We start from the raw sequence: 17,888 nt of genomic DNA, 5'->3' as shown, positions 1-17,888 counted from the left end.
GATTAAAGGGTCATACATGTACCTGTATATGAAAAACAGCTTGTAATCACGATATTCTGAGAACCTGTTAATGGATTATAATCAAACTTGAATTTTAAAAATTGCTTCTATTTTGGTTTGTAAAATGGCTCTATGGCGGAGGCATCATTTTCGACTGCACGCAGTCGTAGGGTCCATCTAGTTTGTTAATAATAATAATAATAATAATGTTTTAAAGTCCACCGAAATTCTTTTTGCCCAATTGATCGGCAGCCACTGAGCAACCCCAGATCGACGTTGCTCTATCCCTTATTGTTGAACGCCAAACAAGGTAGCAGCAACTCCCGTCTTTTAAACGTCTTTTGGTATGACGCGGACAAGGTTCGAACCCAAGCCTCCCGGTTGTGAGGCGGATGCTCTACTGACTTTGAAAGATGCTCCACCTCCCTGAAGGTTGTTTTTAACAAAAGAACCATTGAGACCTCGGTCTAACATACTTAATTTTTAATCTCCTGTAGAATACAGTATACAAGCTGAAATACAAATTTACCTGCACAAACTTCACAATGTATAAAATGTAGGAATCATGACAATGAACAACATTTTTATTTGTGGTACTGTGTTGCAATAATACTTAATGTTACATCGATACAACTCATGGTATTGTTGATTATGAATTCATTAATGATATTTGTTTAATGTCATGTTATCAGTTGAAGAATTCTGTTTAGAAGTCTTTTAGAACAATTATTTGTTTAAATCAGTAATGTGTGTAGCAAGGTTGTATTTTAGATTTACATGTAAGATCTACATGTACAGTATATGTTTGATAATTTGTCGGCCGGCTGGCAGAAGGGCGTTAGCGTGCGAGCCGCTCGAAAACTACTTTTCGAATTATTTGCATTTAAAGATTTGTTTGATATTTAAACTGCTTTCCGTCCTGAAAATTGGTTTAAAACATAAAAGACTAATAGAGATGTTGTGTAGTAGAACATGGCCACAATTTTTTTCTCGGAAATAAGTCAGTTTTTCATGAAAGTTTGAGGCGATTTAGTGCTAACGCCCTTCTGCTTAAAGTTTCATTATTGAGCTAACGCCCTTCTGCCACCCAGGCGACGAATTCTCCCTACCTCAAATACAATGTTTGACATAGATTTGGCAACCTACATTACCTCCCACACTGTGCAGATACTGGGAAGATGATTAGACAATTAAGGTTTCTTCCGGCTTCCGTAGAGAATGTACATGTACAACAGAGCAGTGTCAACAAATTAATTATTTTACTAGAATATCGTTATGGTTTCATGAACTCTCCCGATGATTTTATGAGATTTACAGTATATATGTAGGCACTATATTATTAATCTATTAGTTATTACTTGTACTTTATTTGTTCCAAAACTTATCGTTTCTATTAGACTTGCCAGTTCTTGACCCATATACACTATGAAAATGACGGACAAAGAAAGCGGACAAAATATACAGTTCCTCAGGTAGACAAAGGAACATCCCTTCACTGCTATTATGTAAAAAGTGAATATGCATGTGACACCTGTTCTACAAATTTTTACATAATAGCAGTGAAGGGATGTTCCTTTGTCTACCTGAGGAACTGTATATTTTGTCGGCTTTCTTTGTCAGTCATATTCATAGTGATATTTGCATCGAAACCGGAAGTGCCTCTGCCAAATATAGTATATCCACCACCGATGCTGCCCTCTCTGGCCAACTACCGTATTTGAGCTAGCAAGAATTATTACAGATAATGTTTTACTTGACTTTATGATGTATAACTTTTGTATTTTTTGTCAAATTTCATTCAAACTTTTACCAGTCTACTTCTCTGATTTTGTTCTGCTTTCCTCTAGTCTAGTACCGGTAGTTTGTTATCAACATGAGATCTTGTTGGATGTTAGTGAACATCTTCTCTAAAGCTTGTTTGATCTTCTCATTATAGTTTTCTATCAAGGTTGGATTTCCCTTTATTAAGTCCATGTACAATGTATTTCATTTCTCGCTTGGTATAGACAATGATGTTACATATAATGCGAAAAAGAGTCGCGTTATGACTGAATTGTAAAGAGCATTGTAAGTTGGTATTTCCAGAGATTTATTTGTGTGGTGCTAAACTTAATGTTTTTAAAGAGGGAAAGTACATACCTGTAGGTCATTTTTTTGACTGAGGACCTTTGTAATGTTAAAGATATTTATAGACAGTGTCGTAAACTTTGTGCAGAAAGTTTCATATGTGCTCTTGTAAAGTTAAGGTTGAATTATTTCGAGCATATTGTACACCTTTATATACTGCACATCTTTGGAATAGGTATAATAGGTATAAAAAGAGCAGTATTAAGAAACTCACGGTAGGGTATAATGATAATAATAATAATAATAGCTAGTTCTTATGTAGCGCTTTTCAGGACCGAAGGCCCTCTCAAAGTGCTTTACAGATATGAAGATACTCTTACCTACATGTAAGCACTCTAGTAGAAGTAAAATGTTTTCAGATGTGAATATACCTGCATGTCAAGCTGTTGTAAGAAATCTAATTTTCAAGTTTATTCAGAGGAGTGACATTTCAGAAAATATGATTGTTAAAATGTTGCATAGCAGTACAAGGTTCACCTCAGACCTGTCAAAGTTCTGGTTCTGTAGCTTGTTGTCATAGTCGGCAGAGGCTGATTAAAGTAGTTTAGTTTTATTTCTCGTATAATATCCATATGTGTTCATAGTAGTACAAGCTTCACCTCAGACTTGTCTGAGTTCTGGTTCTGTAGCTAATTGTCACAGTCGGCAGAGGTTGATTAAAGTAGTTTAGTTTTGCTACTTGTAAGTATCGGCTTGCATGGTGATGTAGATATACAGTAGGCAGTACAGTACTCCACCCATCCTCTCCAATCAGCGCTATAGTTCTCCTTAGAACTATAAGCTAAGAAAGATAACAAACTGTCTTTTTCAAGACTACACACCCTCAGGAAAGATTGCTGAGTCCTTTTCAGGACTCCTCAATCCTCCCTCTCTCTCACATGGTGCATCCGCAAGCCTACTGTATATTTAGTTTTGTTTCCTGTATATCCATATGTGTTCCCCTCTTAGTCTTGTTCATTGTTTATATATTGTTTGTACATGTAAATTTGTAAGTTTTTGATAGTATGTTCTTCTCTTATTCTTGATCATTGTTTATATCTACATGTACATGTAAATATGTTATATGGACCTCTGCTCTTGCAGCCGAGTCTGGAATAAAGTTTTGAATAGAATTGAAGTAAATCATATTGAAAAATTGCAATTTTTACATGCGTGACAAACTGCTTCTAGACCCTTTAAAGCCTATCTGCACTAGTTTGTCCAGGAGGGATTACCTCCCTGCATGATCACTGACAGGTGATTATCTCATCAAATCAGCTCTCAATTAACATACCGTAAGAAAAAGAGGATCATGGGGGACCAATGGGCACCACTTAGAGAGAGCAAGTAGATTGAAGTAGTACAGTGGGGCTTAAAGCCTATCTGCACTAGTTTGGCCAGGAGGGATAAGACCTCCCTGTATGATCACTGACAGATGTTTACCTCATCAAATAAGCTCAAATAACATACAAAAAAGGGGACAATGGGGGACCAACGGTCACCGATTAGGTATTGTTTGCTATATAGAGGGCGCAAGTAGCTACAATTAGTGCAGTGGGGCTTTAAAATGTTAAAGTTTATATATCATGTAATACTATCTGTAATGTACATGTAGCATCACTAAAGGCCTTGTTTAGATAAATACTTATTCTTGCCAATTGATGTTATTATTGATTACATATATTGAGTTACTTTTTGCAGATTTTAAGTATCTTAACTCAGTTCAACTCATATTGACTTTAAAAAAATTAAGTCATGAATTCATAGCATGTAATGTAGTGTTCCATTTTATGATTTTTTTTTTAAATTTCGTGCTGTGGGGAGTTAGGGTTAGGAAGGTCTGGCAAAAGTTTTCTTATTTATGAGAGATTACAACCGATGTTTAAAAAAGGGATGTCTACATGTTGCTCCTCCTTTATTTTTTTTAATTTTCTATCATGAGAACACAAAATGATAAAGGACTTCATGTGTATATGCGATAGACATTATTAGTATACCTCACATTACTTAGTGGCAGATCTAAGATGCTTTCGCAATATTCTCTGACCTGTGGGTTGGGGAACCATTTCAGCTAGGGTAGTTTTGTATATCACCTGTCAAATTTTCAGTCTTGTTTACTAGTTTGTTACGTTTTTATTCACTTCTTTCACTCAGTTTTCCATTCACATATATATCTATACCCTTTGGGGCATCTTATTTGATGGGCTTCTGTTCATATTTGTCTTCAAAAGTGAGTAAAGGTGATCGAAACTATTTGATAATAAAAAAATATATATAAACATTTGTTTTCTTCTTCAAGAGGCGTGCCCGGCAGCGTTCCATAGTTTCGTAAATAAACGTGTGTTATGAAATCACCTAATGCGTATGAGAAGAGGTGGCGCCGTTGATAATTTTGAGCAAATAGTCATTAATCCATGTTATAAAGTTCTCTTTGCTGTGTATGTTTGTATATTTTCAAAAATTAACAACGAAGTTGTCGGGGTGCCCTGTTTCAAAAGTAAGGAAGATCATCAATGTCTGAAGAACTGACGTAAGCTTAGCTAGTTTTGGCTTGCCTTGACTCGAGATTCCGCTCATCGACGAACGGACCGCACTCAAGCACCCTGGCCTGAGCTGATCCCGAGGTTTCGGGGTGATCGCTCTCATAGCTCCCGCTGGGCATCGGCGCGGCGCTAGTGTTGGAATCTGAACAAGATGGTCTTCGAGGTTGTTCTTGATCATGTCTACAAATTTCCGCTAGATCTTGTGATCAACACCCATCTGACCAAGGTAAGAGTCTAATTTCTGTTGTTGTTTTTTGGACAAAGTACAGTAGACCTCTAGGCCTAGGAGTTTAATAGACAGAAATAATCATCTGATTTGGGTCATTTCTTTAATAAAAGTTAAAACTGACATTTGTTGTAGACCAATCGGAGGTCTAGTGGAGCCAGGCCAGACGTAGACCGAATTTTCCGTCTCTTTCGTTCGTTAGCCTCTTATTGGGGTAGGGTCGGCTCTCTCTTTAGAGACGGAAACCGTCTATACACATTCCCTTGATAACGCCACGGCCATTTCAGGTCGTAGCGTTTTGCCCCCAAATTCCCCCAAAATGTCATTTTACCTCGTGCATATCCACATGTAAATTAGGCCTAGGCTATAATACATCGGTTCCACTTAACAACTTGACTGAAATAATCAGTTTAATAGTCCCTTTTAAGGAAATTATGGGTCAAAATCGAAATCCATTTTGAAAATCTTTTTCAACATGGATTTCGATTTTGACCCATAAATTCCTAAAAAGGGACTATTAAACTGATTATTTCAGTCAAGTTGGTAAGTTGAACTGATTTATTATAGCCTAGGCCTAATTTACAATATAACATGCACGAGGTAAAATGACATTTTGGGGGATTTTGGGGGCAAAACGCTACGACCTGAAATGGCCGTGGCGTTATCAAGGGAATGTGTATAGACGGTTTCCGTCTCTAAAGAGAGAGCCGGCCGACCCTACACCTATAAGAGGCTAACGAACGAAAGAGACGGAAAATTCGGTCTAGGCCAGACGTAGACAGCAATAACCATCTGATTTGGGTCATTTCTTTAATAAAACTGACATTTGTTGTCATATAATCGGAGGTCTAGTGGAGCCAGACGTAGTCTCAGTGGAACAACCGACGATTAGAAAGACTGAAGCTTTCGGTCTAGGCCAGACGTAGTCTCAGTGGAACAACCGACGATTAGAGAGACTGAAGTTTTCGGTCTAAGTAGGAGTAGGACGCTAGCATGTCAATTAGTCAGGCAAGAGTGGAGTGGGAGGCAGAGGCTGGCTGGGAGCAATTATTTTATTTTAAATTAATAAATTAAAAAATAGTACTTGGCCTACAGGGGAAGATAGATGCGAAATACTTCAGAACTCATCATGGTCATGATGGATTGGAGATTATACCGCAGAATTACTTGTAAAATACAAACAATTACAATTGTGAGTACTTTCATTTCATGAGTATGAATTTTTCCTCTATTTCCTCTATTCATAATTATAGTACTTGGCTATTTCTTTATAATAATGGCAAGAGAACGTATTTCACCCTCGGCTGTGTAAAGTACTCAAGTAAATATATTTGGCAATCATTTCATTCAAGAAATAACTACCGGTAGTAGACAGAAAAGGACATGTGGAATTCTTGTGGGAGGGATATATCAGCGGAACTGCTGAACATGCATATCCCCAATCTTGTTTGGGGGTCTAGAATTAACTTGCACTGTACCAATATTATTTAACTTACTTATCAGTGGATTGTATGGTACAGTGTACAGTGTATAGTGTAACATTGTACAAATCATGTGCCAAGACCTGAGACAAATGAGACTTATATTGAATCATTGCTACAATAATAATTAACTTAATTTAGAGTCTTTGTTTTTTCTTTACCATAGTATCCAAACAAAAAGCTGGATGTCCTAGAAGTAAGACTAGAGGAATATCGTCATGGTAAGCATGAAATGTTTGTTACGTTTGATAATTAAAATGGGTCTCGAGCTGAACTTTCATTTTATGTCAAAATACAAGTGGATGTGTTGGCAATTGTATGTCGCCACGGTACCAAAACTACTAACCCTGTTTAGGCCATCATGCCTCTCTTAGACTCTAATAAATAAATCAAGCATGGCCATTAGCAAGTGTTTCCATGAAATAGATTACAAGACATTTCATTGAAACGTGCTTTGACAGAAAGAATGTACATGTATACATCCTTATGCAAAGACCTTGATTAAATCATACTAATAAAGGAAACCTAACCCCAAAGAATATGTGTAGGTATTATGACAAATGAGATGTGGCCGGCCCTTTGATAGTTTGATGTATAATATTCCTTACGAAAATGTACAACAGATATAAATGAAGATATTCCTGGCATGATGTGATGCCTTTTAGCATGACATGGGCGCAGCCATTTTCTTGAAAATGTGACGGACCAGTTGAAGTTGTACATGTATCATACACCAAGCTTTACTTGGAAAGAATTTTTAAATCAATAACGAAACCTTTACTTTTCGATGAGGAAAAATCATAACTGAGAAGATAGAAATTATATTTGGTGAAAAATAAATAAAAGGGGAACAATTGTAACCAAATTCATGTATAAATACTACATTATAGCAGTTGACAAATCTATTTCATTTATGAGAAACCTTCACCGCAGAAGAGTACCAACTTATTTATGCAATTTGCGTTCTGGCAATTGTAGTACAAAGGATAATAGCAGGTGAATGAAATGCTTCATCACCACACAAGTCTGTAAGTATAGTACCTCAAGTTATCAAAATAATGGCGATGCCCGTGTCGTGCTGAGAAGCTGTACATTATTCTTGCTTTATGCCTCACTCATACACTTTGGTGGGCAATCTTGTAGATTAAAGGTAATACAAAGTTTTGGTATGGGGTCATGAATTTGGTTCAAATGAACATATTGGAAGCATATGCGATCCTACAATATTCAGTGATCAAATTTTTTAGTGGTTATATTACATCCACAAGGGCATCCAAATATATCAAAATTGTAAAGAATTACTATCCTGCCTATTTTCAAAATTTCCCAAAACTTTGTATTACCTTTAATGGGCAATAATATAATAAATCTCTCAGAATAAGTAAAGTTATTTCTTGGGGTTCGGTTTCCTTTAAATGAAAGATAAGATTTTCTCTGTAATATTTTGTTCTTGTGTCATATTTGATTTCAGATCCTAAAGATGATGTGGAGTATTGGAAAAGAGTCATGGTTTGCAGAAACATCATGCCATCAATCCTCAAAATGGTTAGACCAGTGCCCTGTTTCATAAAACTTGTTATCAATCACAAGTTACAACAACTGTTATCACAATTAGGTACTGAAATGTTGTCATTTGCTTGGCTGAGAGCAAATTTGTCACGGAAAGTAATTGTTATTGATAACAAGTTTCATGAAACCGGGCCCAGATTCCAGATTGTGTAAAGTAAAACTGTAAAGGTCTTTCTCTGACTGTCATTTTGTCTCATTAAATTTTGATTTTGACAAGCTTGCAGACGATGTAGAATTTTTGGAGATTTTATACTAGGCGAGGATCGATCAAGATGATGAACGTTGCAGGCGCAAATCAATATTTAAAAAAAAGAATTGTAAAGTTATCTGTTGTGACAGTGCACTTGAAATTGCTTTATCACTCAAGTCATTTGTTTATTGCACCATTGATGCATGACATATGACTACATGCATGTTATGTAATAGCACTTCCTCAGGCAATGTGTGTAGCATAGCACCATTTATTGCTGCGTGCACTTGATGCACACTTAGAAGTCGACATGAATTTGGTTGTGTTGTGAGGATCAAAGATCCCCTTTATGCCAACGCATCATGGGAATTTGAGCCATATTATTGTCATAAAGGCAGGCAAAGAGTTTTCACAGAATGGAATGGAATGGTGAAAGTTGCAGGCGTAAATCAATATTCCTAAAAAGAATTTGTAAAGTTATCAAAACCTATTTTGAAATTCACCATCAACATATGTTTCCAAGATACTAGTCTTTTACGATGAAGCTGGACAATGCTTGCATTGTTGTAATCAATTGAAATAAGAGTATGTAGCCCAAACCAAATTCCATTTTATTCAAGTGGCTGCATGGTTATGAGTTCTTAAGAAAATTTGAAAACCAGAGGGGCATAAAAGGGGAAATTTACTTTGATATTATCTTGGGTTTTTAATCAAAGCAGAAAAAATATATATGAGAGAGAACGAATTAGTGAAATTTTGAGATTTATCTAATTAAAAATAGGAAATTAAGTTATGAATTTTGAAGATATCATCAGTGTAACACAAATTGGCAACACTTGTCTTGCTAATTTCTCTTCAATATTCTCTGTACAGAAAAAATGTGATAAGCTCTCATTTTCTTAATCATTGCATGATGTTTCATACAGTGGTTGTATGAAAATATCTTTATATAGGGTGAATGTATGATAATTGAGATTTTTAAAAATTTTTATTACAGGGCTATTCGGAGTGGACCACGAAAATACGTCACAGAGTTTCCATTTTGTGTTTGATTGCTTGCACCTCAAAAATGTTATAACCATAATATTTGTAATGGTTATTTTCTTTCTCAAACTTGAAATCTAGCTCTCATTTACTTCTATTAAAGCCCATCAATACTAGTGAACAGGAGGGATTAACTACCCTGCAAGGTCACTAGACAGGTGGTTATCTCATCAAATCAGCTCTCAATTAACATAAGAAAAAGAGGATCATGCATTGTTTGTTATATAGAGGGTCAAGTAGATATAAGTAGTGCAGTGGGGCTTTAAAACTGACTTAATATCAGGGTTGACTTCCAGTTATGTGTTGAAGAAAGTGAGTTCACGCTTCCCTGTCTCTCAGCAGAACATTTCATTATGGTTCTTATATTTGTGTGCCCCAGATACCGGTCTTCAATAAAGCTGCCATCCTGTTGGAAGAAGAATGCTGGTATGACCACAAGCAGGAGACGCTGAAGATAAAGAGCAGGAACGTCACATGGTATGAATACGCACAGGCTTGGGAGGAATCACAACTACAAAGGAGCAAGGACTCGCGCCATTGGTAAGATGTATTCAACCAAGCACTATTAGAATCTGGGGACGGGGTGGAATGAAGGACTCGCGCCATTGGTAAGATGTATTCAAGCAAGCACAACTACAAAGGAGCAAGGACTCGCGCCATTGGTAAGATGTATTCAACCAAGCACTAGTAGAATATGGGGACGGGGTGGAATGAAGGACTCGCGCCATTGGTAAGATGTATTCAAGCAAGCACTAGTAGAATATGGGGACGGGGTGGAATGAAGGACTCGCGCCATTGGTAAGATGTATTCAAGCAAGCACTAGTAGAATATGGGTGGAATGAAGGACTCGCGTCATTGGTAAGATGTATTCAAGCAAGCACTAGTAGAATATGGGGACGGGGGTGGAATGAAGGACTCGATCCCGCCACTATTAAGATGTATTCAAGCAAGCACTAGTAGAATATGGGGATTGGGGTGGAATGAAGGACTCGCGTCATTGGTAAGATGTATTCAAGCAAGCACTAGCAGAATATGGGGATGGGGGTGGAATGACGGACTCGCGCCATTGGTAAGATGTATTCAAGCAAGCACTAGCAGAATATGGGGACGGTGGGTGGAATGAAGGACTTGCGTCATTGGTAAGAAGTATTCAAGCGAGCACTAGCAGAATATGGGGATGGGGGTGGAATGAAGGACTCGCGTCATTGGTAAGATGTATTCAAGCAAGCACTAGTAGAATATGGGGATGGGGGTGGAATGAAGGACTCGCGCTATTGGTAAGATGTGTTCAACCAAGCACTAGACTAGTAGAATATGGGGACAGCTAGGGCATGGAATGAAGGACTCGCGCCATTGGTAAGATGTATTCAAGGGGAGGTTACATCCTGCTATCGCTCGATGTAATAGCACGATGTAACCTCCCTGAGAGCCTATAATAACAAATTTGCATCAAATATTATTATTAAAGCAGTCAATATAACTTTTATATACCGAAAAGGGTTATACAATACATGTGTCACTTACCAATCATGGTAATCAAGTTTGTTTATGCTATCGAGACCTAGTCTTAACAGGGTGTCTGATCGCGCACCACTCAAGTTTGTGAGCTAATATCCTTCCCATTGAGATTGCACGCATTTACGTAAAATGTCAAAATCGGTCAATAGTCTTTTGAAAAGTTTTCAAAAGACTATTGACCGGTTTTGGCATTTTACTTTTTTTTACTGGAATAGCTAAAATCACGACTCCAATTTTGACCAATCAGATGGCTGGATTTTTAAAGTGAGGTGTGCCGTATGTTAAACTTTCCACAGCAACTTCTACATGTATATACCGGTAATAATGTTAATAATAATATTGGGTTCTTGTATATTGCTCGTATCTGTCAGACTTGATACTCCAGGCACTCCCAATTATTACCCCGGCTTTAGCATGGCTGCAGGGCTGCCATTACGGCGCTCTAGCATTTCAAGGAATTAATTCATACCAGGTACCCATTTACATGATCACCTGGGTTGAGTGTGGCAAATGTAGATTAATGTCTTGCAAATATAATTTGGAGCCAGAAGAGCGTACTCACATATTTAACACCCTTTGGACTCCGAACAGATGATATGTAAACTTCAACATCAACTTCAGTATCCAATCCAACATCAATTTCAAGTCATTTGATCACTTTGTCATTGATCGCTGTGACCCAAGTTTCTTTCCGTTGCCTAAAACAGGACAGTGATGTCTCAAAGAGGAGGAATGGATGTGAAGGTGTTTGGAGCCTTGGGGCATGTTGCTGAACTCTTTCTACATGGTGCGGCCAAGAGGAACGGAATGAGGGTAAAGACTGACTCCTTAAATAAATGGATTGATTGGTTGATAGATGGATGGATGGGTGAAAAGATAGATGGATCTAGATATCCTTCTCCTTTGTGTGAAGTTCATTTGTCATCTGTCCATCCATACCTTGATCAGTCCATTAACTGTACATGTACCTACCTATCCAACCATCTGTCTGTCAATCCAACCAGCAACCCCTTCCTCCATCTTCTAATATCCATTCATCCATCCATCTATCAGTTTGGCCATCCCTCTATCTATCAACTTTTTTATCCATCCATCTACATTTCCATGTCTCTTCATGTACCTATCCATCAATCGTTCCATCTGTCAAGCCAATCATCAACCATTTTATCCATCTACTAATATATATCTACTTATCTATCCATCCATCCTATCTGTCAGTGATTGTCTATCATTCATTCAATCCATCCATCTATCAATCCATTCACCAACTTATTTATCCATCCATTTTGATTGTCTAATATTTTGAAGGATGACTATAAAAAGAAACAAGTCACTTTGCGTACTGATTTATCCCCCCTAAGCCTCATTCAAATATTTTTTTTTTTTTGTGGACTGAAGTAATGGCAAGTGGGGATGGAATAAGTAGCTGCACCCAATAAAGGGGTCTACACATACTCGCTTATTTCCGTGTTATTTATATGAAGCACAGTATGCTCTAAAACTCCCATGGCAAACGGCTTCAGTTTAAATGCCCTTTAAATGGAAACAGCATGTTACAGTCAAACCTGCTTTAGCGACCACCTATATAGAAAGACCACCTGTCTATAAAGACTACATTTTTGGTTTCCCTTGTATACGGTTTCTAATTGAAACCTGTATATAAAGACCACCTGGCTACAAAGATAACTTTTCATGTTTCCCTTGAGTGGTCTTTATGTACAGGTTTCACTGTACATTGGTCCTTTTCATTGTTTTGTTATAACAGGCTATCAAGAACATGGAAGATTTAATGATTGCAAGAAGTGGAGCTAAGGACACAGGGAACCTTCCAGCAACATCCTGACTTACAAGGAGAGAAAGACAAGTGCAATAGAGGAGAAAAATAACGTCCATGAAATCTCAGGAATTATTTGCCCGACGGCAGGTGTTGTCAATCACCAGGATAATCCTTCAGTCTTATGACCAACCAGCCTTTATGCTCTGCATTTTTCGTTTAATATTTCCCTCACCCAAAGGCTCTCTGAGAGACTAGGGGGTATGTCTTGTTGGGACTATGGGTTTGCTGTGTGCAAGACTTGTACACCCATAAATGGTATTTCCACCAAGTCCGGCGTCAGCGAATTATTAATTCCTGTACATAGAAACTGACAACCATCTCACTTTATTAAAAGAGTATGACTTTTAGGGTTAATCAAAATTTCCTTCAGTGACAATTGCTCCAGGACTTAATAGGTTGAAAGTAATTTGAAGGGTTGGGAGTAGGTTTGTGTTTAGGGTTAGCTGGTTTATTACTGTAGGGTCGTGGATTGAAGTCTGGAATTGTTCTCGGTAGAAAATTACTGCGGAGCAATTGTTGCAGGAGCAGGAGATGTTTTTGCCATTTTTAAGTTGTCAATAATTTGGGTGATGATGATGCAATCTTGAACTCCCATCCATTTGCATGTGAGGGATTGTTCAGTTGATATAATAGCAATCACAACGCAAAGAATGTAATAACTGATTTAAAGAGCCCCCCCCCCCCCCCCCTTAACAAAAACAAAGGAGATGGTGGCAAATGGAGAGAATGGTTGAACAAACTAATGTAGTATGAATAGATGATGTATACCATGTGAGTCAAAAAAAAGTTTACACCTAGAAAATTGCTAATTTTTTTAAAAATCATCTATGAACAGTAAATTAGTATACACATTATGAAAGAGTGTTTTATCCCAAATCGTTTGGTATCCTTTTTGTGTGGTATGTGTTGTCACAGCAAAATTGTTGGCATTCTTATAAATCATTGAGCTGCCAGATTTTCTTTCATAATTCTCTTTTCTGTATTCCAGCTGTGTATATTGGCAAAAATATCACAACAAAGTGTTGATGACTTAAAGTACACTGATAATTCTTTCAAAAAGCAGGAAACTGAATAATCTTGATAGATATCCTGTATTATTATCTATATAAGACTTCCAAGTGGTACAATAATTCAGTGTATTCAATATTTTTAGCGCAGAACCCGAATGATTGACCAATATTGTTTTCGTATTGCTCAGTCATCCCGGAACTTCAACTAATCATTATCGATATCACAAGCTAGAACAAGCCATAATTACCAAGGCAAGTCAAATATTTATTTCGCTAGTCAGTCTGATATAGATAATAATATTATATGGCTTTGTTTTTGTGTGATACAAGAATATATTGCTCTCGCTATGACAATATTGGACTTGTCTCTGACTCGTTCAATATTGTCATAGCCCGTGCAATATATTCTTGTATCACACTCAAAGCCATCCAATTTTATACAAGTATTCAACTATGTATTTGTATACTAGATTTTGCAGTTTTTACCTACCTCAAAGTTTAATCCTCGATGTTGGATTTTAATCATACTTGTATATATTTAGCTTTTTTTATAATCCGAGAAATATTTGAAATGGACTTTTGTGTTAAAATCTAACAGAATGTGTTAATTTTCTGTTCCAGGGTAAAATGTACTAAGTACAAGTCTTTTAAGCCAATTTAATTTATTTAGAAGTCACTTTTTTATGGTTTTAGTTAGCACACCCATCAATAAGAATCTTACAAATCTTCCTTCTTCTTTTTTTAATTCACTGTCAACTCAATCTTATTTCCTTTGATTTTGTAATTGTGTGATGCCATAGCCTCACATATTGAATTACTCATTCAATTTAAGATTTATTTACCCCAAATTGATGAAAATATCTCTCCATGATTTTTATTTATTTTACTCCTCCCGCCAGAATTCATCATAATTAAAGATAACGACCAGTTATGGTCATGCGATTGCATTGTGAAAAAAATGTTGTGGAGTCAATCAGAAAAGGTTGATCATCTAGCATAGAAGTATTGGTGTGTACTGCAAGGTTCTGGAATCATCAAAATGATCAGAAATTTGGCCCAGTCTAGGTAAATTTACAAGCACTGTACACAGAAAGATGTATATGGGACTACGCACATGTGCGCGACACGTGCGTTATATCTATCAGGTCCAAATAGATATAATAATTTACCAAATATATCAATTAGTAGGCAGTTTCTCTGCAAAATTTATATGATCACGTATTAGTTGAAACATATTCTTTCACATGATTGGTAATACGAGCTTCCATTTCATTTTTTGAGAGTTAGGCGTTTCCAAAACTGGTCTTTACCTTTAAAGTATTCAATATTTAGACATCATGCCATCTATGAATCAATCTGGATTAGCCCTTGAGTACGAGGAAACGGCCATCGTCATCATGATCATCAGTAATTCCAAATCAAAAGAATATGCAATGATATCACTAAAATGTAATAATTCTAATTGGTAGATGTGATTTGTGTTGTATGTGATGATTATATTGAGAAGCTTTACATGACATTGTATACTTGCCTTGTAATGACATTACCAAAGAGAATAATATTTATTGTATAATTTTTTTTTTTTAACCGAGGTTTAATTATGTATACATGTAATATGCAATTGTGATGAATCATGTATGCTTATAATCAGAAGGGTGTTGAGTTAGTTCAGCTTTAGCCTCTTTGGTGTGGTAAAAGGTTATTTTAGATTTGTGGCAATAATCAAGTGATGTTTGCATCAAAGCAGGGTAGATATTAATGATGCGGGTGATACAAGTGATGCTCCGTCAATAGTACTATGAGAATGAATTTTGTATTCCCTTTTTCTTGCAAGTTGTAGATTTATGGCAATAATCAGATATTTGCATAAAAAAGGGAAAAAGTATACTTGTTCCTACGATGATGTGTGTGATACAAGTAATGATCAATCAATAGTATTAGAAGAATAAATGTTGTATTCCCCTTTTCTTGTAAGTTGTAGATTTATGGCAATAATCTGATATTTGCGTAAAAAAGGGGGGAAAATATACTTGTTCCTACAATGATGTGTTTGATGTATTCCGTGATGATCTGTCAATCAATGGCATTATAAGACTACATTTTTGTAATCCCATTTTCTTGTCAGTTATAGATTTATGGCAATAATATGATGATATTTGCATAAAAAGGGGAACAAATATACTCGTTCCTACAATGATGTGTGTGGTGTATTCCGTGATGATCAGTCTGTCAATAGTATTATTAGAAAACATTTTTGTAATCCCATTTTCTTGTAAGTTGTAGATTTATGGCAATAATCTGATGATATTTGCCTAAAAAAGGTAAAATTAATATGTTCATTCCTACAAGATGTGTGTGACATATACCATGGTATAAGTGACAATCTGTCAATAGTATTGTAAGAATAACTTTTTTATTCCCATTTTTCTTGTAAGTGGTAGGGATTTATGACAATAATCCAGTTATATTGGCATCAAAGCAAGGTCAATTGATATATGCTCATTCTAGCATTATGTGTGTGACATTTACGGTACCAAAATAAAAATGATTTGATCAGTAAGGTCAAATTGATACACTCATTCTAGCATTGTGTGTGTGACATTTACCAAAATAATAATGATTTGATCAGTAAGGTCAAATTGATACGCTCATTCTAGCATTGTGTGTGTGACATTTACCAAAATGATTTATCAATGAAATAGATTTTGCCATGATTTGAATAGTGTCTCTTCCAATTTGTTTCCATCTCTCTTATTATATTGATCCAGGCCTTTCCATCTGAAGAGTGTGATTGATGTAAGTGTCATCTCTCCTCCCTACGTTTTCTTATTTCGCCTTTTCCCCTTTACCTGTATGTTTAGTGATTAATGTTTTTTTTATAACTAAGTTTGTTTGTATCTCATGTTTATGCTATGTTTATTTATTTATGTATTGGGGGCCCCATTCATCAAGCCTTGGCTTTTAGGGGCACCCTGACCATTTACACTGTATCAATAATGTTCATACACGCATAATTTGTATACCGTTTTGATTTTAAATGGTTTAATAAAATGAAAATGAAATGAATACTTGTCTGCAGGCACAGACTCTAATTTGACTCTTTTAATACAATTTCTAAAGCCTTGAGCAGAGACTAGCTCTGTCGGTCTCTTCCAGGCCGGCTGTGGGTCAGCTTAAGTATAGAGCCTATGCCGAATGCTGTTGGCGTAGTCTTACAGTTTAGTCACTATTACACCAGTGAGTTTCAACTCCCTGATTACACATAGCAAAGGTTTTGAGCCTGCATACTAGTCTTATGTCCACATACGAGCACAGCACCTGACCAGGGAGGTGATAGAGAAGGAGTGGAATCAAGCCGCTCTCCTTTGACCCCATGCTCCAAGCTGCTATTCTGCAACTGTTGATCAGGTGGTTGGATAAAAGAAATATCAAGATTTAGAATTCCTACATTAGGAAATGTTTGCTGTCCCTTTCAATAATTTCTCATCAATTGTTGAATGTGTAATGAGATGAACAAGCGAACACAAACTTTTGTAATTTCATACGTTTTTCCAACTGCAAAAGTACAAAAAGCATGCATTAGCAACCTTAAAGTCATTGAAGATTTTAATCATGGATTAAATGATGGGACATTAAAACTTGCAAAAATAATCAGATTATTCTAAAATATTGAGTTTTTATCAGGATCTGATTTTTCTTTTACCAACTCTGGCACACAAGGTTACGCATCCCATTGTTACGCTTTAGAGCTCATGCATGCGTATTGCGCTTGAATAAATTACAAGAATTTCCACTCCTTCTCTATCACCTCCCTGACCAACAACACACTCGACATAAAATAAAGCTATCCAAAATAGCCAGCTGTCAAACACAACTTCAGTAAAAAGGAAAAAGGGCAAATACTTTGAAAACGGCTAACAAGGCACAGTGAATACTATGCCCTCATCATTCAGTGCAGAGCAGTGTGTTCAAAAGGCATGGGGACAGTCGACATGCTGTTACAAATATTTTTTTTGAAAAATAATGCTATGGCTGAATTACTTTCAAAATCCTTGGATGATTGGTCATATAGAATATCTTTCAAATGGCAAACATTTGAAAGAAATGTATCCACAGGTCGACCTCGTCTTCCCCATGCCTTTTGTATACACTGCATTATTCACGGTTTTCAAAGTATTTGCTGTTTTTCATTTTTCTGAGTTGATTAAAGTTTTGTAAAGCTATTGTCCATCTATCGCCACCTCTCTGACCCTTTTCCATTTTTGGGGCCAAAATTTTTAAGTCATACGATACCAACTGGTTAGTCATAGTTACAACATTTGTTTTACATTCAAAATCAAATAGACCACATTGAGCATCAACA

General features: G+C 36.5%; 1 protein-coding gene across 1 annotated transcript; it reads left to right on the top strand.

Moving 5' to 3' along the window:
- Nucleotides 1-4,460: 4,460 nt before the first annotated feature.
- LOC587802 (PRELI domain-containing protein 2) lies at nucleotides 4,461-13,201 on the top strand. The gene is made up of 6 exons (XM_787510.5): nucleotides 4,461-4,875; nucleotides 6,523-6,577; nucleotides 7,828-7,901; nucleotides 9,539-9,699; nucleotides 11,386-11,491; nucleotides 12,444-13,201. The coding sequence occupies exons 1-6, from the start codon at nucleotides 4,801-4,803 to the stop codon at nucleotides 12,519-12,521; spliced, it is 549 nt and encodes a 182-aa protein (XP_792603.4). The 5' UTR covers nucleotides 4,461-4,800; the 3' UTR covers nucleotides 12,522-13,201.
- The last annotated feature ends 4,687 nt before the right edge of the window (nucleotides 13,202-17,888 follow it).

Source organism: Strongylocentrotus purpuratus, unplaced genomic scaffold, assembly GCF_000002235.5.
Source record: "Strongylocentrotus purpuratus isolate Spur 01 unplaced genomic scaffold, Spur_5.0 spur5_scaffold_17, whole genome shotgun sequence".
Lineage (NCBI taxonomy): Eukaryota > Metazoa > Echinodermata > Echinoidea > Camarodonta > Strongylocentrotidae > Strongylocentrotus > Strongylocentrotus purpuratus.
This window is presented reverse-complemented; position numbering and strand designations above follow the sequence as displayed.

Coding starts and splice junctions, on each gene's coding strand:
- LOC587802 (XM_787510.5), top strand. CDS start 4,801: ATGGTCTTCGAGGTTGTTCTTGATCATGTCTACAAATTTCCGCTAGAT. Junction 6,578..7,827: donor ACTAGAGGAATATCGTCATG/GTAAGCATGAAA, acceptor ATTTGATTTCAG/ATCCTAAAGATGATGTGGAG. Junction 11,492..12,443: donor CCAAGAGGAACGGAATGAGG/GTAAAGACTGAC, acceptor TTGTTATAACAG/GCTATCAAGAACATGGAAGA.